Source organism: Taeniopygia guttata, chromosome 5 (genome assembly GCF_048771995.1).
Source record: "Taeniopygia guttata chromosome 5, bTaeGut7.mat, whole genome shotgun sequence".
Taxonomy (NCBI): Eukaryota; Metazoa; Chordata; class Aves; order Passeriformes; family Estrildidae; genus Taeniopygia; species Taeniopygia guttata.
The window spans coordinates 28,044,958-28,071,096 of NC_133030.1; the positions used below are offsets into that span (position 1 = coordinate 28,044,958).

A 26,139-nucleotide genomic window follows, 5' to 3' on the forward strand; every position below is an offset into this window, starting at 1 on the left:
ATTCTTGTATCTTCCTGCACATGTGGACTGACTAAACTTAAACCAGTTTATACTCCTACAAAACAGGCCAACTGAGTCCTGAGAGGTATATAAATCCAGGGAGAGAAACAAAAAGTTTGGGGCTTCTGAAAACAGTTAAACAAATGCAAGCACCCAGGAACAGGGAATTCATCATTGCCATGCTGATATACCATTCCACAAACAAACAAAAAGCTGTCTGTCTTACTCCTAAACCTGCCATCAACCTTCCTATGCTTCTCTGCCTTAAGAAAGGATTGAACAAAACCCAAAACGGTAACAATTCAACAGGCTGAAGTTAAACCTTAGTCAGTGGTGTCTGCACTGCAAGTGTTGGAAGGGACTGTAAAGAAATCCTGACAAAGTGTCTCTGCTAATATTATCTCATGGACTGTGGTTATGCTCGGTAGCTAAACTCTGAGCAATGACATAAACATGACACATTTGGAAAGGTGTTTGAGGTTTGCTCAGGATGTATGCTGTACTGTAATTTTGCAGATAGTTGGCTCTCCACATTCAAAGGCAAGAAAATGACATCTAGCCAAGCACAACCTAGTTTCTCACAGAACCAAAAAGGAGTGATCTAACTACCCCTTACCAAGCTCAAGTAATCAAAAGAAAATAATCCCATCTGAAGACTCAAAGTAATATTGGTGCTTAAAATAAAAAGAAAATTTTCCCAAACATTCTTCTAGGGGTTTTTTTCACTTTCTTCCTAACCACCTCCTGAGACCTGAGGATAGTGTACAACCTCAGCCTCCAAAAGACTGTGAAGTTGCTTTGACACTGAACAATGTATACCTGCGGACCATGTCCTTTCCTGTTTTTGTTACCTTCAGTTTGGTGGTTCTTTTTCTGAGGGTTTTTTCCTGCTATTGTTCTCTACAACTTTCTGAATTTTCTCATAGTGTCTTAATTTTTGCACCAAGAGGACTTGCAACACTATCCAGTGTTTCCATGTGCCAAAAATTATCAGTGGATGGGAACTCTGAAATAATTATTTTATGATAGAGCACATTAGAAATATGTATGCCAGCCAGGAAAATAAGAGAGGGAGAAGAAGACCTGCAAATCCCTTCATCACTTAGATCTTGGGCTTTCCGAATAAAGAAGGAAATGTAAAGCCACTCCAAGAATATGCTCCAGTAAAAATTGTACAGTGGTAATACAAGCAGTTTTTAAACTAATTGACTATACACTCTGTGAGCCAACCACAGTAGATCCCATAGTGAGGCAAGCAATCCCCATGTGAAGATGTTGACATCAACTACATAGTTAAATGCTCGTGCATTGAAGTCTCCTCCAGTGATTGAGATTATTTTTGGCAGAAGATTGGACAGAAATTGTAAAATGTACGTTTATTTTCATTTAGCTCTTTACTTATTCTCTCTGTAACACGCCCTTTTAAAAATTTCTTTCCTAATGCAGACATGCTTCATATCACAGACTTGGATATACAGTAAATAGAATTATTATTCCTTACATTAACATTACTTGCGTGTTCAAAGCCCCTCCTCGAAAACACTGGAAAGATACTTAGCAATTCTTGATGAGACAACATGCCATGAAAGCTGAGGCTTTAGGAGCATAAAGCTCTGCTTGCACGAGGTACACTTGTCCTGGGACCCTTAAACAGTAAACAGCCTCCTGCCTCCCAATAGAAATTGGAGACCAGAAAAAGCCTAAATCCAAAAACTCTGTACTATGCCTTGGCATACAATTGTAAATAGAACTAAATTATAAAACCTGCTTAGAAACTGACATCCCAGTGTGTCTGCATATAAAAGTAAATATATACAAGTTCATCATTTAGCCAGAGAGAGGAAGTGCAGTGCTCTAGCAAGAGCTAGCTGCAGCACCCAGCAACCTGTTTGCCTTTCCTCCTTTCCTGCCTGGAAGTTACACTATCTCTTACACTGAAAAATACAAAGTGTCTCCTGATCCTGTCTAAGGCTCAGGTTGTAGTCACTGTATCTACACTGTTACTTATTGTAACTGCAGCTCTCTGAAAAGTTCAACATGCTCTGATAGAGGCTTTTCTTTCTTAATATTTATAACAAATTTGCTTGTCACTCTGCACATATAGTAATTTTGTCCCACTCCTACCTTTTTCTCCCATCTTTGGTCGCATGCATGCTTCCACCTCCCAACTTCTCTCCTATTCCTGCAGCTTCCCTCCTAATATCCCTCTTCTTCTCTCCTGCTGTCACTTCCTTTCTTTTGCTGTACTTCAGAACCAAAGCTGACAGTGACAAACAGATTAGTAAAAGATTCCTTTCAAAACTTAGTCTGAGAACCCTATCTAGGTGGGAGCTCTTAAGTCCATCTTTCTTAGTCCCAGTACTTACTCCTCTTTATCCGTGTCTCTCATCTCTCTGCTTAGACAGAGCATCCTTTCCAAACTACACCTTTCCCTGTAAGCAACCTCCACTACTCCTGGAGCGTTACTCTTACCACCCTCTCCAAAACAGCCCCAGAGAAAACAATCCAGCATGCAGAGAAGCAAAATGGTCCTAGGGTATAGCTGTTCGTTTCATGCCAAACCCTTGTACAGCGGCTGCCTGCATCCAGCCTCAGAGCCTCGGCAGCAGCAGTTTTTCTAAAACTACATACCTCCTATTAATTTCAGTGATCAGAATTTCCTTACAATCAAGATTTATTTTCCCGCATGTCACCTACTTTACATATGCTTTATGCCAGTACTTTCAATCCCCATCTCCCCTTGTCCCCTACTGCTCTGAAAATAATGCTTTTCTGGTTTTAAAAATAAAAAGGGAAGGGGCAATGAAATGAGTCTGAGCCTCTGGGTAGAAGAGGGACTTTGCAAAATAAGAAGAGATGAGAGGAAAGAAAAATAAGTTCCTTACCCACTGAGATGACCCACAACAGCAGCTGTGGTAGCCGGTTCATGGCTCTGCGGGGTGCGGGCTGGTCCCGCCCGGGTGCGCGGCTACGGAGGGGACGTGCCAGGCTCTTCCTGCGGGCTCCGCTGGAGCTCTGAGACCGGGCTCGGGCTCCTGCTGCCTTGGAGGAAAATTCCCACCTCCTGCTCGGGAAGGCTCGCATGGGTCCTAGAGCCACCCTCCCTTCCTTGCCTCCTCCTCCTCCCGTTTTGCATACCGCTCCTGCACGATCAGCAAATTCACAAGGCAGTTGCTTCAGACACAAACACATTCATCTATAAATTCTCAGGCATTAGCATTCACCAGGACAAGATGAATTAATTCATAATGTAACTGGATCGTTCCCCTCTCTCAGTCTTCCCTTGCAGCTGGCCCAATAGCACACACAAGACTCATGCACACCCTGGACTAAGCTCAGCTCATATTTAAGATGATAGAGAGGATTCCCATGGCCTGGAAGTGTGTTTACTGATTGCCTGGAAAGAGAAATTGGACCTATGTACACAACTTAGATTCCCACCTTTCTTCCCTTAGTGTCACTTATCACCACCTAACTCCCGAGCAAGACAGCCTCTGTTGGGGACACACAGTGAGGACCTGCAGTGCAGCAAAGTGTGGGTTCTCCCTCTGTGAGCTTGGGCATTCGCTCTTTAAACACTTCACTTCAAACTCCTTTTTCTTCTGGACCATCAGCATTTCAATTGCACTAGTACACCACCTTCAATCTCTTTGTAGGTGTGTCTTTCATGGGGAGTTTATTCTAAAATTTATGGTTTCATTATAATCAGAATGCATTCTTTATAACAAATTTTCCAGGTGATACTCTTACTCTGAATTAGGGGTGCTTTAGTCCAAATTAGCATAATTTATTGTGGTTGTTGTGAATTTAACAGGTAGTACTTGAGTCTTGAGTAAAATACCATTGAAAATGTATGAACTGGAGAGATTTGGAGCTGACCTGAATTAAAGCCCTTATATGTCTGGTGGGCCTGGCACTTTCAAGGCAGAAGCCTGCATTCCATGTTTAATTGTGGTTCTTAGAATAAACTAAAATTTTAATTAATTTTCTTAACCATGTCTGAATCTTCCTACTGATACCTATGCAGCACTCAAGGGTAGATTTTATTTTTGTATCTTAATCATTTATCTGGATCTAGAAAATTGCTTTTTGTTCAGCAACATATTGTTACTTTCGGCAGATTTACAGAGGCATATTTTTTAACACAACCTGGATGTTTTGGAAGCAAACATCATTTTGAGGCTTTCCTCTATGGCCATATCAATTACAAAAGTATGTCAGCAAGAAAGACAGACATTATTACTTGTATTAGTTGCTTACTAGTTAAATTTATATAAACTGTCTCCTAAGCAAAGTAATAGACCAAGACCAGAAATAAAAAGAACTTTAAAAAAAAAAAAAATAGAGCGAGGGAAAAAAAGCTGCCAGCTTTCCATCTCTTCATAAATAAATATCTTGGCTAAAGCTCTGGGATTACAAAGCAGGTAATTTTTCACTCTCAATTGGTAAAAAGTAGAAGCACCTCAGGAAATTTCCATACTTACCTAAACCCTCTCCTGAATAGAAATGTAAACAATCTGTATCTTCAAGGAACTGTAGCAGCAGCAAACATTGTTTCTGTTAATATTCTTTTAAGGAAATTTGTATTTTCCGTGGTTATAGAGCTGGTTTTCATTTAGTTTGGCAAAGACACATGAATTCTGAGGCTCATTACAGAAATGTGAGATATTCTATAAAAAATAGATAGATGCACATAATGCTTTTAAGCAGAGGGCAAAGGCAGAAGATAAGGTGACTAATCTCTGACCAACTGCCTCATTAGACACTTTTGAGAGGTTGAGTCCTGGCTAAGCAAAGTAGACCTTATTCTACAGGAAGGTCCATAATTCATCCTCAACAAGATAACCCACATCTGTCAAGCAAAGGATTCACCCAGACCAGACAAACACTGTTATTCTAGGGAATCAAAGATTTTAAAGATAAAGGACAGAACACAGAAAAACAGATGTTTCATAATGAAAAGCACAAGACATACAGAGTATGAAAACCACAGGAGTCAGAACAACGCCCAAAATTTGGAAGTGGGATAGGAACTAAAAGCAAGTGCCACTCACCAACAGTGTGCAAGTGATAAAAGAGCATGCACAGAAAGGGGAAAAGCCCAACAACAGCAACAAGAGAATGGCAGCAACACCACTAATGCACAGGAAACTTCTGTAGAAGGAATTAGGAGCAGTGGACAATGCTGCATCATCAGAGGGATGAACTGCCAGTCTGAAAGCAACTGGGACAATTACAAGCTTTTAAATTGGGCATTTATGCACTAGAGCACTGCCAGATTTTGGACACCAGCAACTGAAAAACCCACTGATCTTAAATAATGACACCATCTTTGGCTCAGCAACACAGGAACAACCTACTGGAGCCCAGGAGAGGGAAGAAGATGTGCTTATGCTATTCTTACATTTATCTGAGGGCATCCACTATTGCAAACACAACACAGAAATCTAACCCATCTCAAGAATATTTGGAGCAGGGTTGCAAGGCAAGTTCCCACCATGCTACTGAGAGAATGCCTCATCTCCTGAAGGGAGATGAAGCACTTAGCTGCTAAGCAAGAAGAACTTCAGCAATAAAGGTCTGGTCAGGGCCATAAAAGGGGAATTTTCACTTACATGTACACTCAGGGGAGAAAAATTATAAAGAGTGGGAAGTATTTCCCACATAAAAGAAAAAAGCATTAGTGATTGCTCCAAAATGCATTTCTATATGGGACACCAAGCAAGGCAAATGTTCATGTAGCTCCAACACCGTCTTTAAGAGATACTGTTCCCTCTTGGGCTGCATGGTGCATAGAAATATACAGCATATTTTTGATAGCATATCCAGTACAAAAGTCTGTATCATGATATTGTCATCTAAAAAAATATGAGAAAAAATGCAGTCAGAGATTTCATAAACCTTGTATGAGAAACAAGCTGTAGGGCAAAAGCTAAAAAATATTCCTTATGATGGAAATCATATCCAGTAGAGCAAGGTGAATGGGGTAAGAGAGTACAGACTGGGTACACTAAGATGAAGGAGTACAGAATTGTTCTAAACAAACACAAAGTATGTAAAGAAATTTGTGCTCAGTCAGCCTGCCTTAGCATCCTGAGAACTGGTCCACAAAACTCTTTAACAGACATAGGATTTGACTACTACAAAAACATCTGGAAAACTGAAAACATCAATCAAAGATGTCTCAGTGACAGAGATAGTATCTAAGCACAAAACTAACTTGTCCTTGTATTCTTCTACTGAGAATATTGATAATTTTTTTTAAGTTGTATAGTCAGACTTTGAGACCAGTCACTTATCCATAAAATAAACGTGGTGTTAGTGTAAAGAACTAAAAATAAAGAAAGGTTTGGCTTTACTCCATAGCCATTAAAGCTTCACAACTTCATGCATGGAAGAACTTTGTGAACTGAACTGATCATAAAATTCTTTACAGCCTGAGGGACCTGGAAATTCTCAGCCTAACCTTTCCCACAAGCAAAAAAGCTACAAAAGTATTTTGGTTTCAAGTAGATGATTTCAATGTTCCATAAAAACTAAGCAAGATCTGATGATGGTTAAACACATGATCTCTGGAGTACTTTACAAAGGAACTATGAAGAAAATATATCCAGAACCAGATTTTCTATCTGTTGCACACACAAACTCTTAAGGAAAAATATCTCTCTGGGGTCAGACAAAATGTGAACTCTGATTGCTACAGACATTGCTGGGGGCATACCCCTACAAAAAGTTATTGTGGCCAGTGCCACAGATAACACCATGTTGCTCCAAGTGGTGCAAAACAGCTAAAACTCAGGCTTTACTCCTTAAAATTATAATAGGTTAAGAAGGATTAAATTTAACCGTTAAGTGTGACTTTGTTTCAATGTAAATTAAATCCTCAGACATCAGGCAAAAAAAAAAAATCTTTTAAAAAGAACATGCACAGAATCATTTAAAGATTTAAAAATCTGAAAATAGGACCAATGATATTTCACACCAGCCTCAGATGAACAGCAAGTTTGAGGAAATGGTTGTTTTGTTTGTTGCACCAGACATAAAGAGTTTGTTGTATTTACAGAAAGGTAAAGATGTAGGTTATAGAAGAAGGGGAAAATATCCTGATGCCCTAGAGCAAAGGCAGCATAGATTTTTCACTGCTGCAGGGAGAAAACAAACTTATTTGTGTCCTAGACTATCAAATTCATCCCTACGTAGAAGAAAAGCTAAGAAGTCATTTGTCCATGACAGTACAACCCTTGCTGCATTTTACAGTACCTGTGCTAGTAATGTCTGACAACAAGACACCTTTAATGAACATGAGATTTAGCAGTTTGCAGTGAAGTACATATGAGGTATGTCTCTATAAGTCCCCATTATTTCCAACACAACAGGTCAGTAGGATACAGTGTCAAAATAATAAAGCACCTACTAATCAAAGATGATAGAGGCCATATTCAGCCCTGTTAAATCAGAGCATAGCACCTGCAAAGCATGGCTTATTATTTGCTGACATTTCATTCAATGGAAAATTGAAAACAAGAGTGCCTGTGCTAATAGGAATGGATGTCAAGAGTCCTTGGGGATTTGTAGCTATCTAAGGAGACAGATGAGGTAAAGCAGCAATCCAAAAAATGACTTAAAGTACCTAGAACTCATACCATTTGCCCAAGACAGAAAACTCACACCTGTGAAGGCAGAACAACAGAATGGATGCCAAGACAGTTCAAAAGTCACAGGAGTGTATCACACAAGGAAGGCCACCCTGTGAACTAGTTGCTGTGTAACATTCTGAGGAAACTGCGTTTTCTGAAGAGCCTTCTACATACATACATTACTGATGCCACATGGCAACATATATGGTCAGAACTTCCTAAGAACCTATGGATGCAAAAGCATTCTTCTTACAATGGAACATTAAGCCCATAGATGCCTGGATGATTCACAATTTCTCACTGAAATCCTGAGTTTAAATCAGAAGTCATCCTCACAAATGGCTGATCAGCAATGGCTGATCTTGCAGCAACATCCCAGAAGGCACTAAGTGTTTCCTATAAAGGCCTGATGTTGTCTAGTACAGAAACCAGATATGAGGGATAGCTAGCTCTCAGTAAAGTACTACAGCCCAGCCACAGAGCAACTCTTCATTGATTTGTAAGGGGATTCAAAGAGTGGTGTGGGAATCAATATGCAACCTTTTCTTAAACCAAGAGACCACTTCACCTGATGTTTTCACCACCTGCATTAGGTTATTTTAAAAAAAGTGTCAAGACGCGCTGTAAAAAACATTTAAATAAGAAGACAGTGACTATAAACAACACTGGCATTTTAATAGAAACATTATTCAAATGGTCTTGTTGATTGATAGTGTGGATTAGGCAGGTTAAATGAGTTCAAAGAGAACGTGTGTTGCATTTTTATTTTCTATAATATAGCCACAAAATTTTATTCAGAGTCAGTCATTTCTATAATCAGCCATATTACTCTTCAAGTAATGCATTTTTGGCAGTTTCAGATAATGTGGTGCCATCACCCTCCTAAATTAATAATTTATTAATGTTTCATGCGTATTTCTGACATTCCAGCATGCTTCTCTATTGTTCCAGTTTTGGATACTCTTGAGTTTATTCCATATGTTACTACTTATGCAGGTAAGTGAATCATGGAATACCAAATGGTATGGCCAGGATCACCTGGCCCAAACTTTATTGGCAAATGCACTGTAGACCAGATGGACCAACACCCTGTCCAGACAAATCTAAAATTGTCCAATGTTGGGGAATACACCACTTTCCTGGGGAGATTATTCCAATGGTTGATTGCTCTTTAGAAAAAATTTCCTTTTAGTGTCTAATAAGACTCATCCTTGGAGTAACTTGTACTAATAACCCCTAATCTTCTCTGTGTGCTGCCTTGTAAAAGAGAGTCTATCTTGAAAAAAGAGAACCTTCTTTTAGCCACCCTTTATATACCAGAATATGGCAATAAGATTTCCCTTAAGCCTTCTTTTTTCAAGGTTGGACAAACCCATCTTTCTTAGCTTTTCCTCACACAGCAGGCTTCTCAGCCCTCTGATAATCTTTCTGGACCTTCTCTGGACCATCTCCAGCCCATCCACATCTTTTTTGCATGGCAGGGACCAAAACTGAGCACAGTATTCAATGTGTGGCCTTCCAGGCCCCTTTAATGTCTTATTAAAGCCCATGGATTTAATGTCAATATATTCTTTTAAGTCTAACAACACATACAAGATACAGCTTCTACTGAAAAGCCCACAAAATTATGCATTACAGGGGGAGGGATAAGGAAGAAAGGGGCAAAAAAATCTAGGCTACATAAACAAAGGCCTGAAGGATACACCAGAGCTTGTCATTTATGGCACCACATTTCTGCTGTTTTGTTATTACAGAGTTTATTAACATTACACTGAACCATGCAGAAATTCAGTCTGATGTACAATAGATGTTTTCATAGCTACTGAGGACACTGTTTTTTCCCTTTGATGAGGAGCAACTTTATAGCAGTACTCTATGGATACACAGCTGGTAAACTACGGGCTGTATCACATGATTCCATGCTAAATATGCTGTCAAGAAAGAGCAAGATATTCTATTTCAAAATTGAAGTTCTACATCTTTTCTCAGTTGATCCTTACTTCAGCACTGCTAAAGCTCCCCCAAAGCTTCATGCTGTGTTAGAGATCTCCTCATGGCCCTATTATTGTGATTGGAAGAAACGACCTTATGTGAGCATACATTCTCTGTGGATTCCAATTCTCGAGTTCAAGTGTGCATAGCACAATATAGGTGTTCTTGAAAACAAAAATAGATATTGAAATGCAATATGAACAACTTACAGCTGATGTATCTGTCACAAATCATACAGTGGGAAGTGTCAGGGACTTACTCTCTCCTCCATGATTGCTCTGCAGCAAGTCTCCAGTTTGTCAAAAGCTAATTACCACCATCCTCTAAGTGGGCTGCAAATACTGACTCTGTTGTCCTCCATTGTAGGCCTCCAGTTTTCAGAGACATTGTAATGACATTGTCTGTATATCTCTCCTAAACCTGAGGAGAAACCAGGCAATGCATGGAAAATCAGCTATTAGTGTAGATTATTGTAACATATTCTTAAGGTAAGCCATTACAGCAACCTGTCATCCCTCCTGAATTACAATAGACACCAGTAATTACTCTCAGATTTCAGAAACTTGGTGAACATAACGACATACATTTGTATTCTACATGCTTATTTTACCAAAATGAGATTCTCAAGCTCATTAAATAAATTCCAGAATTTTCTATCACACCAGGAAAAGACTTAAGTGTCAAAAAGAAAATGTAGCTGGCCATAAGGCCAACTTCTGTTATAACGTCTGTTTTTTCATGATTTTCTTCATTTTAAGATATATTGTAGAAAATGAGTGCTAAGACTGGTTTGTACTTTACACAGAATAATCAGCCAGAGTCTTTCCCAAAAGCTGTGAATATAAAGCAAGAAATCATTTGGCCAAGCGTCAAATACTCAACAGGTCTTTCTCCTCAAAGAGCAAGATGCCTTGCATAAGAAATGCTTTGGCACAGATTCTGGCTATAGCAAACAAAAATTATTTTTCAAATTTGCATAACCCTGATTTTATAGTAGGGTTACTGTGTGTTCTCTTTTGAGGATCGTACACCACCACACCACTGCCTCCTTGGAATTCTCTCAGAAAGAAAAGTCTGCTCCAACTAAAATTTTTAAAAGGCAAGTTTCTGCATACTCACAGCCATTACAGGGGTTGGATATTACAAGCGTGGTTACACTGAATTTAGGTGCACACTCATAATAGTTGTTAAGGTGACCATCTGATTAGCAGGAAGCAACAAACCATCAATTCCTGCAGAGGAACCACAAACAATAACTTTACCTCAAATAATTATCTGATGTAGGTAACCAGGTGTGCATTAATAAGCAAGTACAGTACTGTCTTCTACATCCTCAAATGCTAGGAAAAGCAACTGTGGTTGCAAAATGTCTTCACAAACTCTATCTGCTTAAATTATATTTGCCCTGAGTGCTATAATACCCTGGGTAAAGTGTTCCCTTAAACACTTGTGATGGTATTTTCTTCACTATTTCAATCCAAAAGACTATGCACTCAAACCCTGTAACTTCTTGATGACCTTGTCATGCGCAGATGGCAGTGGTTTGGATACCATGTAGGTACCAAAGTAGAGTGCACAATATTATAGGCTACTTGGGAAAATAATTCAACCCCATTTAGGCAATGTTATGAAGGCCAAACCCCCCTAAGCTTTAGTTTGCCCAGAAGACACGGCTGCAGACAAGGAAGAGAGACAGCAATGGAAAAAGTGTTTTGTACAGAAAAGACATCTCTGGCCATGGCACTTGAATAAGTAGCAAATCCACACCTCTCAAGCAATGTCAAATGGTCTCTTGTATGCCCAGATCCAAGTTAAAGCTATAACAGACTGAGGGGTCACATCAGCTGCTTCTTGTGGACATAAGCCATTGAAGAACATCTCCCAAGGCATCTCTGAGGAAGAAAGCTGCAGGAACATTCTAAAATGATATTTGCTTTGTCAGGTAACAAAGACGATCAGAAAACAGTGCAGAAACTCCGAGGGTCTTGATACAGCAAAGTATCTTTTGCTAACAGTTGCTTGAAATGAGATGGCTGAACTTTTCTGATGCTACCTAATCCAGGACTAACTGAAGCAAGAGTGAACCTTCTCACCAGCCTCTCTGTAGGTTTAATGCTTCACTACGTAAGACAACAGATACTTCTGCAATCCCTTAAAATTTACTGTGGAAGGATACCACAGTGGGTAACATAACATTTACAGAACTGCAAAAGTTAATTATCTGATTCATCATGCCAAAACCAAGTTTCCTTGTTGGTGAAGACAAACAGTTCATTTTAGCAAGGTGTTTAAATGCATGGTTTGGCTGGATTGCATCTACATTTTTATGGACTACTCTTACTGTATAAATTTAGTCATATCAAAGACCTTTATTCCTAAACTGAATAGCAACTGAATTTGGTATAAGGCTTCTGTCTCTATAAACCTAATTACTGTATGGTCCTAAAAATTTTACTTCAACAGCTATCCAAGTTTAAAACCCAGTTCCTACAGTTTCTACATCTGCAGCTTTTCTTTTCTCACATCTTTTGCAATGGCTCTTTCAGTAACACATTCAAATCTCACTTACCACTCAGAATGAAGCTCCAGAACTTTGAAATTCTGATACCCACTTTAGTCGCAGACTGATGGTCAATGTTTCATGTGTCTCCATCTGCAAGTAAATATATGAGAGAAGGAAAAAAAAAGGTTATACCACAAGGTTTACAAACTTACATGATAGCTTTTACTCATCATGCCCCTGAGTTTCCTAAGACCAGATTCTTTCTGTTTTAATTTCTCTACAGCTGAAAAAAAAAAATCCCACCAGAGCTGTATCAGAGCTGCTTTCTTCTTCCTCTTGTGAGTGGGCTTTGTGGCAAGTAGAGGAAAGCAGCTGTGAGTTGTCTTTGACATAGGAGATGTAGAAAGGGAAAAATTCTCTTCCAGGTGCACACCAAATGACTCATGTAACTACAATGCACAGAAATTATTAAACTTCACATTTCATGGAAGCTTTGCACTATTAGAAAAATTAGGTGGGTACATAGTTTTAACACACTTATATAGGTAGAAACAAACCCACACAGCTCTTAAGAAACTTTTCCCAGCTTAAATAACAGGTGACAAAAGCACAGTGAAGAGAATAAGAAATACAGACTTCTTAAATCTATCTCTAATTTGGTTTAGGCATAGGGCTTCAGCCCATTATTACTGACATGGACCCCATGGAAAACCAGCGATAACAAGGAAGATGGGAGAGCTCCTGTCACATTTTCAGTCTGTCATAATTTTCTAATAGGGAGTAAAATTCATGCTTAAGAAAATATTTTGGAGGTTGAGATTTATATTAGGAGTGCAATTTATAAGCATATTTTTTAGATGAGAAGGTGATCTGGTAATTTATTTCTTGGTCTGTTACAGTGAGCTCATGGGCACAGGACATTGGTCCTTTTCCACTTAATACTCAAAATTATAAACTCATGTTCTGAACGTTTAGCATTTGACAGATTCTACTTTAGCTGGACCCAACTAAGTATTATCCAATGACTAAGAAAATAATACTGGTGGGGCTTTTTCTTCTCCATTGTCTCCAGCTTTCTCTTAATTTCTCATTGTTGAACAAGAAGAATATAATAACTTGCCCAAATCATTAAGCTCACTGTTTAAGGAATGCTTAGCAGTAGTAGGAACTTAGGCTGTTTATTTGCTCAAATCCTAGATAAACTGTTTGTAGCAATTTTGATGAATTCAATTAATCTCCACAAATAAGCTAATTTTATTTCTACATACTTTAGCATTAAGAAGAAAAAAAAAAGCCAAAATTCTGTCAGAAATGTTTGACTTGTGATTTTTCCTGCATCAAGAAGTAGTGGCTAGCTTCCTGGCAAACCTGGTCTTAGGATCAGGTCTATTGACTTCACATCAAAGAGGTTCACCTGTGACAGATTTGCTTCCAATACCACTGGGTAGGAGCAGGCCGGTACCATGTGAGACAACTTTCTTGGCAAATATTGTGTCTCTTGTAACTGGATCCTCAGATGTAACAAGTCCACAAATGCACCCTTCTGGCATACCAGTGCTCTTTTCATTGCTACAGCATTCAGATGCTGTATTTTCCCAGACAGCAGAAATATCTGGGTTTTGTGCATAGGGCTAATCATCCAGAGGGAAGGACTGCAGCTCTAAGGTTCTAGTCTAATGCCAAGCTTCTCCAGATATCACTGAGGGACAAACCAGAGCACTACCGTGGTTCCAGAAGTTAGTGGGGTGCAGTAATATAGAAATATATGAGATGGTATCTAAGATGGTTTCTAAGAGTGGGCCATATTGAATAACGTTTGTTTGAAAGAATATCCCCCCACTTCTCACCATCAAAGAAAACATCCATGCTGGAGAGCAGCGAACTTAAGCATTTTTTTTTTATGAAGAATAAAACATTTTGTACAAATAGCTCCAAAAGCATTTTGCTCTGATTTTAGGTCTCTCTTAAGTCTGTGTGTACTTTGTGTTATCTTCCATAATAGCCACAGAATCTCTGAGGAGGCAACAGCTTCTGCCCTCCTCTAGATACCAGCAGTATCAGAGAAACAATGAGAGAAACAAAGCCAAATATTTTGTAGTCTGGTTGTCAAAACAATCCTGTGGGAAACAAAGTCCCACTTTCAAAGGCAAATACAGGATTTGGACTTGGGTCTCCAATGTCTCAAATCGGTGAGGCAATACTACCACTTCCAGCACGTATTTCTTCCTCCAGACTGCCTGACTTAATTTTTTATGACTGATCCAACCTTTGTTTTTTAATCTCTCTTTATAGACTAAAGATAATTAGGGAGCTAAGCTGCTATTTATGGAAATGTAAGATATATTCCCAGTCAAACAAAATATTGCTGAAAATAAAATCACTCTAGCTAATGAAAAGAGAGAAAGTTAACCATAGCCAATTAAAAAAACCCACACCTGTTTGCACTGAAGAACTACACTGGCAGCTTTAACGCCATGACACACAGGCACTGGAGCCTGTAGCTTTTCCTGACACCCACAATGCAATCCCCAGAATACAAAATCAAGTTTAGGACCATTTATTTTAATGAAGTTCTGTAGCAAACACGAGGTGAGCACTAGAACCATTTAACACTACCCTGAAATTATGTATGATAACAATCTCAAAGACAAACCTGAAAAAGGGTCTGTGGTTAGTACAGGTGATGAAGGATTTCACAAATCACTTTAGCATCAATAGGCACTGAAAAATATACTAGAAACACAAAGCAGTCTTCCATCTTTGTGGACTTAAAATGCATCATTTCATAGATGTGAAAAACATTATCAACCCTACAGCTGTTTTCTAATTATCTTTCTTTATGTCAAATAACATTTGAAGCCAAGACCTCAGTTATGGCCCTGGGACCTGCAGTTAGAACAGAATTCCCAAAAACTTTGAGCTCACATAACCATGTCCAAAAAGGAAGATCCCTAATCCACGGGAAGAGACCAAGAAACCAAACAGCATGCAAACATTCATGGGTCACATGCACTGGAAGTTGTAATGTTTCCCAAGTCAGACCTTGCTGATTTGCCTGAGAAACTGAGAAAGATGGAATGGACTTGTGGCCACTGAAAGCCCAGGCTCCCCAGCAGCCTGTCATGAAACCCAGCAGAGCAGAGCAGGCTGCACACAAACACGGCTGAAATCAGCTACCCAAGGAAGGAGACTGAGGTGATGGCAGCACTACATTCATCACCCCTGAGAGACAGAAATAACAGCCATGGGTGCTGTGTGTGCTGCTGGCAGTGCTGACAAACAGGGCTGCAGCAGCCCTAAGTGGCAGAGTTCTAGGGGTGGCAGGAGGGAAAACTGCTGGGGTCAAAAGGATGTAAGACTGCTTACAAGAGGTGATGTAAGCCTCTGGGAACAGGTGGAGTTACCAGGTACCTCATTCACCTCCAGACAGACCTCCCTCTGCCAAGTGCATGTGTAGAGCCAGTGCCAGGTTTGGGGAAAAAGAAATAAGATAAAATAACACCATTTTGAGAGAAGTAGCCACCAGAGTCCTCACTGACTGCAAAATCCATTTTAAGGTCATGTATACAAAAGAACTATAAAGGTTAGGCACTTGAATCAACCTTTGGGGTCCAGGTTTGAATATTGGACTTTATTGTGCCTGCAACTTTAGGTGTCTCTTCCCTTTAAATGGGCTTTACAGATGTGAAGACACCTGTGGATGAAAAGCATAGGACAAGCATTATCATTCATAATAAGCAGGAGCTAACAAAAAATTTAATAGATTATTCTAAACAATCTTCTAAGCTTTTTATTTTAATGCATACCTTTTCCAGTGACTTCTGCTGTAGGGTAATATTTGTGTGTGAAATGTGCAATTATGAGCTCAGAAGGGACAAATGAAATCACCTACTTAACTTTGTGACAAGTACATGAAAACATAGCTGTCAAAAATACATGTCCTCTTACAAGGTATGTCCAGATTATCCAAAACATTAGAGTAGAGAATGATTTTCATCATCAAACTTTACAAGTTTTTACAGGTTTTTTTTTCAGTCTGGTAAATTGCAAAGAATTTGTGCGACTTTAGTTTTTGTTATCCCACAAGTCCTTCTTTTATTTGAAATTCATCTCTAAGGTAGAAATTATGCAGTTTCAGTTATGTCATTGCTCTGAAAAAAAACTTAATGGAGCTTTAACAACATACTGACATGGTTTCTCAAGTAAATAAATTCTCCTTTCTCACCCTAGTATCAGTCTGCATTAAGTGGTAGTTCCAAAAACTTCATCCATTATTCATTTAAGTAATTAACACATTTGCACAACAAATCTCTCAAGGGAAAACTTTGCAGAAAGTTTGTGCTCCAGAGACATGCAGTTTTTCGGAGGATTCAGAGACTATAATGTTCAACACCAAACTAAGTTGCAAACTAAGTTTGCGAGCTGAAAACAATGTTTCTAGCTGAGGACACATTTTTCAGCCCTAGGTATCTTAGACACAGTTGTAAATCCCCGCTGAAAAAAGAGTCCTAATGAAATCACACGCTTTCATTGAAGCAACTGTAGGAAATTGCAACTTAAAAATCTCTTTAATTTAAAATCCATTGTTATCTTCAGGACAACTGTTGATACTGACCAACATGTTCACTTGGTGGAGCTCAAAAATCAATACAACCTTACTGCTAACATTTAAAATTCCAGTTAACCACAGTTAATCAAAGTGAGATACAAACTGTCCTTCTTTCTTTACAACAATAACACAACAGCAAAGGCCATCCAATTTTGAAATTGTGGCATCGCTTCTGTTTTCTTAGTAAACATTTGTGACCAGGTCTAATTAATTTTTAACATTATGTCGGTATCAACCTTTTTTAAAAGATGCATCAAAAACAAAAGCTCCTATCACTCAAGTAAAATAAATAAAGAAACATCTATATATAATGTACAAAATCTAAGGCTTTCCACAAGCTACCAACTTCCAGTGCCAACTACAGTTAAAACAGTTTTGAAAAAACAATTCTCTGATACACAACAGAGTGGTGAGCACAGTGCTGCTATTCCAATCCCAGAAACCAGTCATAGTTCAAAATACATACAACAGAAGAGGTAGTTCCACTAAATTATTTTCCACTAGCAGGTGTGTCTGTAGAAGAGGCTGAAACTCCAGACAGCTCAATAGCTTGCAGACATCAAATAAAGCACACCACACAAATTGAACAAATACAATAACCAGTCCTCAAAAAACCCAAACCTCTTAAGGGTTGTTATAAATGAAAATTTGTCCAGCCAAATTAATATAAAAAATAAAATATTTATTTTGCAATCAAATTCTATCTAGCCAGCCACAAGGGAAGAACAGAGCCGAGTCTGGGGTCGGCCCTGGGTGTGCAACAAAGAGGTCAGCCTCAGCAGAGGTTTTCCTCCATGCCCACACACCTCCATCCTGGCACAAGCAGTTTTTATAGGGAAAATTCCACCTGAGGCCAAAATTTCAGCAATCTTTTCTTCTATTCAGAGTCCATATGTTAATAAGATTTTCTTTTTTTTTGGTGATGAGGGAGAACAATTTAGTGTCCGGAGTTTGTTGAGTCCCTTGATGAAATTTATGGGAATTCGGGAACGCTGTATTCATATGTATCTGCCTGAGGATTTCCGTGATATCCATCTCGGGTCGTTCACACGAACGATCAGCACCTGGGGTTCCCGTATCTCCCCAGACATGGCCCACCTCCTGGGGGAGCGGTACCTTCTTACTTGTAAATCAGTTTCCAATATATACCCGGTCTCACCTGTGAGGGTGGGGGGAATCCTAATACAAACGTGTATACTCTAACAAATATTCAATATTACATATATCATATTAGAAATAGCGCGAATTATATCCACTACACATAACAAGGGTGTTCCAGCAATGGAAAACTGCCTGCAGAAAGTTACACTTCAACTCTGATATTCCCCCTGTGCTCAGTAATATCAGTTTCTGAATTGGAAATGCTCTAGCCGGCACAAAGTGAAGTTCGACTTGAGCAATGGACACGTTCAGGCAACACAGTTTGACATTTGTCCCAAAGGCACATGAAAAAATGGTGTCTAGAACACAAATAAATTAGCTCTTCCATCTTTTCTAAGCTGCTGCACAGTCTAACCTGTTGATATTTACCCTTGGATGTCCATAACCTAACAATCAATCACAGGATCCTCATCTGCTCATCTAAAGCATGGATTTTCCAGACAGCTACTTTTTAATCTTCTTGTCATGCTGACTATTGCACCTTTTGCACAGCTTCAGCATAGGGTAGTTTTGTGGATCTTTGGAAAAATCAAAAAAACTCTGATAAAAATATTTGTTATATATAGCAGAGATTTGCCATGAGGAGTGCATATCTCAAATGCACTTCCAGGAAGCAAAATTCTCCCACCCCTACATTCAGTGAAGAAGAATTTTTCTATCTCTGATTTGTTTACCATTTTGAGACCACAACAGTAAGCTCTGTGTGTTTCTGCTGCAGTACTGGCTAAAACCAGTATATTATCTTGTACACTGAGTATCACGCCTGGTTTGACAGTGGAGCTGCACACACACAAAAAAGACAAAGCTATTATGAAAGACTCACTAAAAAGTTCTCTTTGAAATAGGGTTATCCCTAAAAAAATATATATCTAAGCTGATGCTGCGCTCAGTTAGCTTGTTACCTGAAAGGCTATGCATGCTGTTACTTTAGCTCTTAATCATAAAAGACTGTCTCTTGTGGGTTTGAAATGTCAACTCTCTCTAGCAAATATCAAAATATAATTTCTTTTATATACTCATTTTAAAGTTACTCTTTAGCAAGGTTTAAAATTAACCAGTTACTACACATTGCAGTTAAAATTGCCTTCAGAGAGGCACATTCTCATTGGCATGTGTATGATTTCGCCCTTTAGTAGACATTTCTGCTATTTGTCCAAATCCCTCGAGGCATCTTCATGACAAATAGAAGTGAGCAGTGACATTTCTCAGTGCTTTTATTCCATTATAAGTAATGGAGCTTTCTTCAAACATAGGGTTTATTTAATACTGGCTGTATCAATTGTTAAATCCTTCATGGAGATCTTTAACCCATTAAATAAGAGCCCAAACCACACATCAATTACTAAATATTTTTTTTCATTCAGGCACAACCCACTTTCCTTTGTTTTCTTGGCAACTGAACAATATTAGGAAACTGAAATGTGGAAAATGTAAAAACTGAAGCAAGCTCAGCTCAACTGTATATTGACCCTCTTTCTGTCCATATAGACACCCCCTGCAAGAAGCAATTAAGCTAAAATTAGTCTTGAAATCACACAAAGAATCACAGTGGACCTTAGTGAATTAGAAGGAAATCAGGGCATCTAAAGACCTGCAAAAAATCAAATTAAACAAAAATTAAAACTGATCTGACCTCTATGAAACTTTGTGAGAGCTCTTTTTTGCCATGTAATGTTTCTGATGATCACATTACAGTGATGTTGATGCTAAAGTCAATGTTTGTATCTCTTACAGATTTTAGCTTTTAGCATATACATAAGTTTAAGAAGATTAGTGTTTGATGCAATTGTCCAATTGCATGCAATGTAATTAAGGCAGGAATGCTTTCCAAATATCCATCCAATGCTACCAGTTACAAAGTTAAGCATGACAACCAGTGGCAAGAACTTTTAAGCAGCAGTGCATTAGACAAGGCAGAATATGCTCCTGGTATAGGAGACGTAAATTTCTCTCTCAACCCAAATATGGCCTCAGTGCCAGCAGAAGCAGATTCCTCTCTGTCTGTGAGCTGAAGAGGGAGTGCAGAGAACACAACCACTCCAGTGACACGAGAGGTCCAAGGCTGAAAGCACATCACTGCAATCAGTGGACTGTTTTCTATACAGCTATAGATACAGCTATTCTCTTGATTCCTTTCCCTGAGATTAATGTATCCAGGAAATACAAAAGATAATGGTTGCCACTCTCACTTCCACTACTTATGTAGTTCTTGTGTTGTTGGAATCATGTCTTGTAAAGAGCAACTCTTTTACTGCCTTGAATCACACAAGCACCACAAGCATCACTTGCTGCTCATTCTTAAGAGCAAGAGGCTTAGTGAATGAAAAAGAACAGATAGGCTGTCAAGGTAAACCTTTAGCACCTAATACAAATTATAACAAGAGCTGACAGAGGAGCTGGAACCAGCAGTTGAGGTGAAGAGCTGTGCCTTCCACTTGTTGTTATTTCTCATTATCTTGCTTCAGAAGTTAGCCCAAACTGGATGTTGATGAGCATGTAAATTAGGAAAGATAATAGGGACCTACTCTTCCTGATGTTTTCTTTTTTGCAGAATACCATCCTGTTTTATCTTGTATTCTCTACCATGCAAGTGAAAACCTCTGTGAGAAAGTTTGTTCATAATAAATGTTTTGAAAAAACTTATCAGGATCAATAGTGCCAGCCTTTGAATTTAATGAAAGAGAGCTTCTCAGCCTAAACTGAAATGGATGGTCCCACACTACCTCATATAATTATAGTGACTCTAATCTTGCCTGATCAGCTTTTGTTATCAGCATCAATGGAAGTTAGACCCCATTTATTGCTGGACTTTTTGTAAAGAACTGTCCACATGGCACCCTATGGGGAGAAAAGGTGCATGTCCTGAACACAGCACAATAGAAATATGGCTAGACAGGACCAAAAGCCTGTGAATTGATGGACTCTGATAACCTGGATGGTCCTTCTTGTGACCAGGAAGTACAGAAGTGCTCAGGCATGCAGTCTGCCCATCAGCCTGAAATTCTACCCATCCACACAGCTACTTCTATGCCAGCAGTACTTGAGCCATAGCTGGCACAGCTTCACAGTCTCAGTTAGTTTACACCAGCTGAATTAGACTGTTAAAGCTGAATCTATGATGCTGTTTGTACAGAAGTACCTCAAGGCCTAGCTGTGTATCAAAAGACAGAAGTGTAGAAATGCTTAAATACAGATGCCAGCTCCTGCAGGGGCTGAACTGAATTACCTTTTTGCCACCTTCTGGACAATGGTAGTGGTACAACTAAAAATATTGATAGCTTTTTTTCTTTTTTTCTTCCTTAAATTTATGGTGCTAAAACTGATCTGTCATTTTCCAGTGAAATCTGAAATCATGGCTGCATATTTTCCTGCACTCAGGAGTAGATATGCCAAGCATCTAGCCTTCAGGATAGATACCTTAGGAACCTGAGGACGACTATAGGTAAATATAAACCTCATTGTCAGTTAAAGGTTTCTGTCCCTGCTAGCATCAGAACTTTATCCTGTTATCACAGAAAGAAACCAAGACTGATGAAAACTCTGTGACCTCTCATCCTCTTACTCCACAGAGAGGGACCATAAAAAGAGAGGTCATCTAAAAATTCAATAGCATATTTCAAAATCCTTATTTATCCTTAACATTTCCATTAAAAGGTTCACCAATAAGTAACACACAGGTAAAAGAGTTTGGGTAAAATCAACCTTCTTCCCTGCTTTAGAGATGACATTTAGCAACTGGGACATTTTCAATACACTACTACTCCAAAGGACTCCACAGCTCAAAATAGCGTCCTGCATGGACAGATAAGGATACACAAACAAGGAGAGGTAAATCCTACAAAGCACTGCACATTGCAATGGTCAGGCATTTCCCCCAAGACTTCAGCTGCGCCACTTGTTTCATTCTCACTTGCCTATCCACAGGAAAGAACACAGAACAGCCAGCTTGACTTTCTCACTTTCTGTCTCACATTTCTGCTGCTTCCACTCTATTTATCATTCTTTCTTCCCTGTGTGTGCACATGTGTGAGTGCCAAAAGCCCTCTCTTCTGCATTCTAAGAAACAGGTCTTTCATATCCATGTTTCAGGATGATTGGCCCATTCAGTGGTAATCACAGTGTGAGACCATTCTCTTCTATTCCTAATCTCTTCTTTTTTATCATTCAAAGCCTTTACCTAAATCTGAACCTATTACTGATTTAAATAAACCTGCTGACATAAATTAAACAACCTGAGCACAGTTAATTCCTGAAAACTGGAGGACATTTCTTAATCAATTTAGCACTTGCAGTAACAAATTCTATGACTTTCCTCTCTGTTGACAATGCCTTAAATAGAAGGAAAATACAAAGACAATTGAAAGTCCTCTAATAGACCCTCTAATTTATAATTGCCTTCAAGCTGTTGGAGAAAAATCTAGAAGCAATTAAGGTAAGTTACCCAATTTCACAAATATCTCTAGGATTCAAGGTTTTCCACGCTTTAGGTCACCAGCTGTTGAGGACACAAAATAAGAATAACCTGATTAAAAGAATAGAATGTCTCTAAATTTCAAGCTGTTTTCAGAATCCTGAAGAGGATTTTGCTTTAGGATACAGAAGAGTTGCTTTACAGTTGGGATACAAGTTAACATTAAGTTAGAGTGGCCAAAATAATGTCTGAGGGACCTACATCAGCTCCGACTCAGCCTAAAGGTGTGTTTCACTCAATAGGAGTGCCAGTCCACAGCATCCATGCTGGTATGCTCTTTTAGGCTATTGGAATTAATGAGGGAATTTTATTCCAAGATAAAGGGAAGAAACATGAATTCCATTATTAACAAAAACTAGTATAGGCAAAATACCTCAACAAAAAGCCACATGCTTTGCCTTTGAATAGACAACTTTTAGGTTATCCTGTGCTAAACATACAGAAAAAACAGCTAATGGTAATAATAAAGTAACTAAGACTTTATGCATGCCTGCCCTAAAGGAAAGCAGGCTTTAGAAAAAGCCTTCTTTTTTTTACTTTAATGCCATGAAAATATTTTCCTGACATTCCTCACCACGCATTTAAGAGAACCAGAGATTTATTTGTGATAAGGAATATAAAGCAGAAAAGGTGCATGAAAGGACAGAAGTTTTAATTCATTCCAAGCTGATCACAACAAGGTGTGTTAAATAGTTTTCAACTGTTTAATACCAGGTCTTAATTAAACACTTCTGGCTGTAACTGTAAATTCTGCAGGATGAATATCTTGCATTTTTTGTTGGTATAAATTGAACAGCATCATTGAGTTATGTTGCTGTATTTGGTGGATGTAATGATGGGTCAGACTGGATTACGAGGACTCAAATTGCAGATGGCATCTCCATTAAAATCACATGATTAGGTCATAATAACAGGGCTGCAAATGCCACAGTGCTTGTCAGAATCATCTCTTGCTGCATCCTCTCTGAGTGGTGCCAGTGACACATTCAAGACTTGTTCTATGATACTCCAAGTGTTTAAAGACTAAAAAATGACACATGGAATAAATGGACATCCCAGGGGCCCATTAACAGGCTATCAGGCTTTCACTTTTCATTTTGAGTTGACATCTAGGATAGGTTAATGACAATTGAAAGCCCTTTCTATCTGGCCTTGGGGAAACAGCGCTGATGAGTTACCCAAAGTCCAAAAAGCCATAACACAAAAAAGACACTTTAAATGGGAACTACAGTAGAATCTAAATCCTAAATAAGCCAGTTCACACGCCAGACTTTCAGCTATGAAAATTTGTGTTATGAGTTGTTTACTGCCAGTTGTAAGAGATTCTTAGGGAGTCTAGGGACTACAATTACAGGAGTATCAATCACAAAATGAGACCAAATGGTCTGGTCCTGTGATGGTGCCTGATTTTTCCCTTGCACATGCTGTCCTCAGTACTCTTCAACTTTGATAGGAAGAAATTTCTGCTCACTGACAAGGCACAGATCTGTCTCTAGGTTTATCCAATGCACAGGGTAGATGTGTAGGGTGTTATCTGCCATCTCTGCAGGATGCTACATGATGAATTAGTAGAAGAAGACAGCATAAGATGTCTCCAAGAACCACCTTTTGCTTTTCTACCAATCATATTAATATCTGAATCCTTCCCTTACCCAGCTGTACCATGAATCTGAACAACTTTTAAGGAACATAAATGAAAATTAGAGAGAAGCATAGAGGTATTGAATTTTGTCTCTTTCCTAGGCCCATATGCCTTGGAAGCAGAATACTTCTTTTGCAACCTTTACCCCACTGGTTGTGCTGCCTTCTTTTATTGAATCTATGGAATATTTTGTGTAACTTTTAAGGTCAGATATACATCGCACCATGGATTTACACATCGGGTTTAAATGCAGACGTGTTTTCTGCCTTGAATATAATTACAGACTGAAAACAAACACTCCAAGCAAGCACAACATAAATCCAAAGTAAAGTCATAGAAAATACAAATCAAGAAATTAGGACAAAAATTATTGGCAGAGGGGGGAAGAATCATTTTAAATTAAAATCAGTGGACAAGAGCAAACATGTGAGCAGAAATTATATCTTTCAAGAGTAGGGCAATCTGTGATGGGAGATTAAACTGATGGGAGACTGTGCAAAGCAGAGATAGGCATAGAAGAATACAAAGTGGGATGAGCAGTCAAGGAAAGGACTACTCCAGAAGTTACATGAAAAAGGTAAAACTGAAGAAAAGCTCAGTAAAAGAAATTTACAAGCCAAACAGCTGTGTAGTTGTAAGCTATACAAAGAGGCACATATATGCACTGGAAAGCCTACCCAGGAAAATCCACAATTGCAAAGCCAGAACTCACATTCACACATTTTTGTATGTGTCCAAAAAAAAAAAAAAAAAAAAAAAAAAAATTACGGTAAAGATAGCCCTCAAAAAACAGACACAGAATCACAGGGACACAACAGCCATCCACACTAACTGAGCAATCTATACATAACCTGGAAAAGAAAGAACCAGTAAAGTCATCTCTCAAGGATGAAGTTACTTGATCTCTGTGACCTAGAGCCGAAGCTGTTATTACATCTCCATAATACAAGCTGCTGGTGAAAAGGTGAAACATCAATAATTTAGACAGTTTTCCCACAGAAAGAAATTTAAAATCATTACGTGACAGCTTTCGTCTGCTACTGTCTCAGGTGAGGAACATGGGAATCTCTTCCCCACACAGCAGCACTTCACCTGGCTTAAGGAAGTTATTTCTTTTCTCATTCAAATACTCTGCATATACTTACATATGTGTTTATGCATCCTATGTACAAATTTTTATGAATTGCAGCCTACATAATATGTATAAATATTTAAGTCTCTACACATGGTTTCTCTCTGGAAATTGTTTGTTATTCTGTCCATGCTTTGAAGCACTCGCAGAACTCTCCTTCAAAGACAGGAAAGGTTACTGATTTCTTATTCAAGTAGTTTTAACAACTTGATATTTGGTATCAGGCCATCTTTCGGGGTAATCTGCCCCCCCAACAAGATCTACTGGGAAGGTACTAAGTCAAGCAGCAACAGGAGGTGGCAAGGTGTGAATAAATGATGCAAAGAAAAGAAGGTGCACCTTCCAGGGTATTTTGTTTGACTTTAGGAGCACCTAAAGTCTAAAAGAATAAGAAACAAACATGACTAAAGGAACTGCAAAGAAATGGTGCCAAGTAGATGTTGGTATAGTTGCAGTGAGGCAGTATGGGAGGACTATTTGTTTTTTAAAGTAGATTAACTGCTGCAGCATATTCCATCACTCTTCCTCCATCGCTTTCCATTACCATTCCTCTGATTTTACCTTCACTGGAGTCATGAGGGAAAGTGCTCCTGATTAACTAATCTATAAGAAAGAACAGCAGCACAAAAGCAGGGTAGACTACTGTGGCTTTAACCAGCCACTAGGATGGGCTCAGCAAGCCTCTTCACAGACCAGATAACATTTGAATGAAGATAAGACAAACAAAATACAGCAATAATAATTCAAGCAAACTTCAAAATACAGCACTGGTGACTGAGAGAGAATGTAATTTAGAGTCCAGGTCTTGATCCAGAAGAGCAAACTGAATTTCTCTTTTTCTCATATGCTGGGGAAATACCTGAACAATTCAGATACCAATTAAATAATTGGGTATCAGGCAGTTCTTTGACATATTAAGTTTACTTTCCACTAGCTTTTACAATAATCATCTGGAAATAAAAATACTTCATTCTAAATGAAACATTAAACTG

At 38.8% G+C, this 26,139-nt stretch overlaps 1 protein-coding gene across 2 annotated transcripts in view; it reads right to left on the reverse strand.

Moving 5' to 3' along the window:
- Positions 1-3,226, reverse strand: part of LTK (leukocyte receptor tyrosine kinase) — a 91,713-nt gene extending 88,487 nt beyond the window's left edge. Inside the window, exon 1 of one of the 2 annotated variants that reach the window (XM_072929978.1) lies at positions 2,886-3,226. In XM_072929978.1, coding sequence (XP_072786079.1) covers positions 2,886-3,192 — 307 coding nt within the window. In that variant the 5' untranslated portion in view covers positions 3,193-3,226. The remainder of the gene's footprint in view (positions 1-2,885) is intronic. The other variant, XM_002198977.7, reaches the window with a different exon arrangement.
- Positions 3,227-26,139: the final 22,913 nt, after the last annotated feature.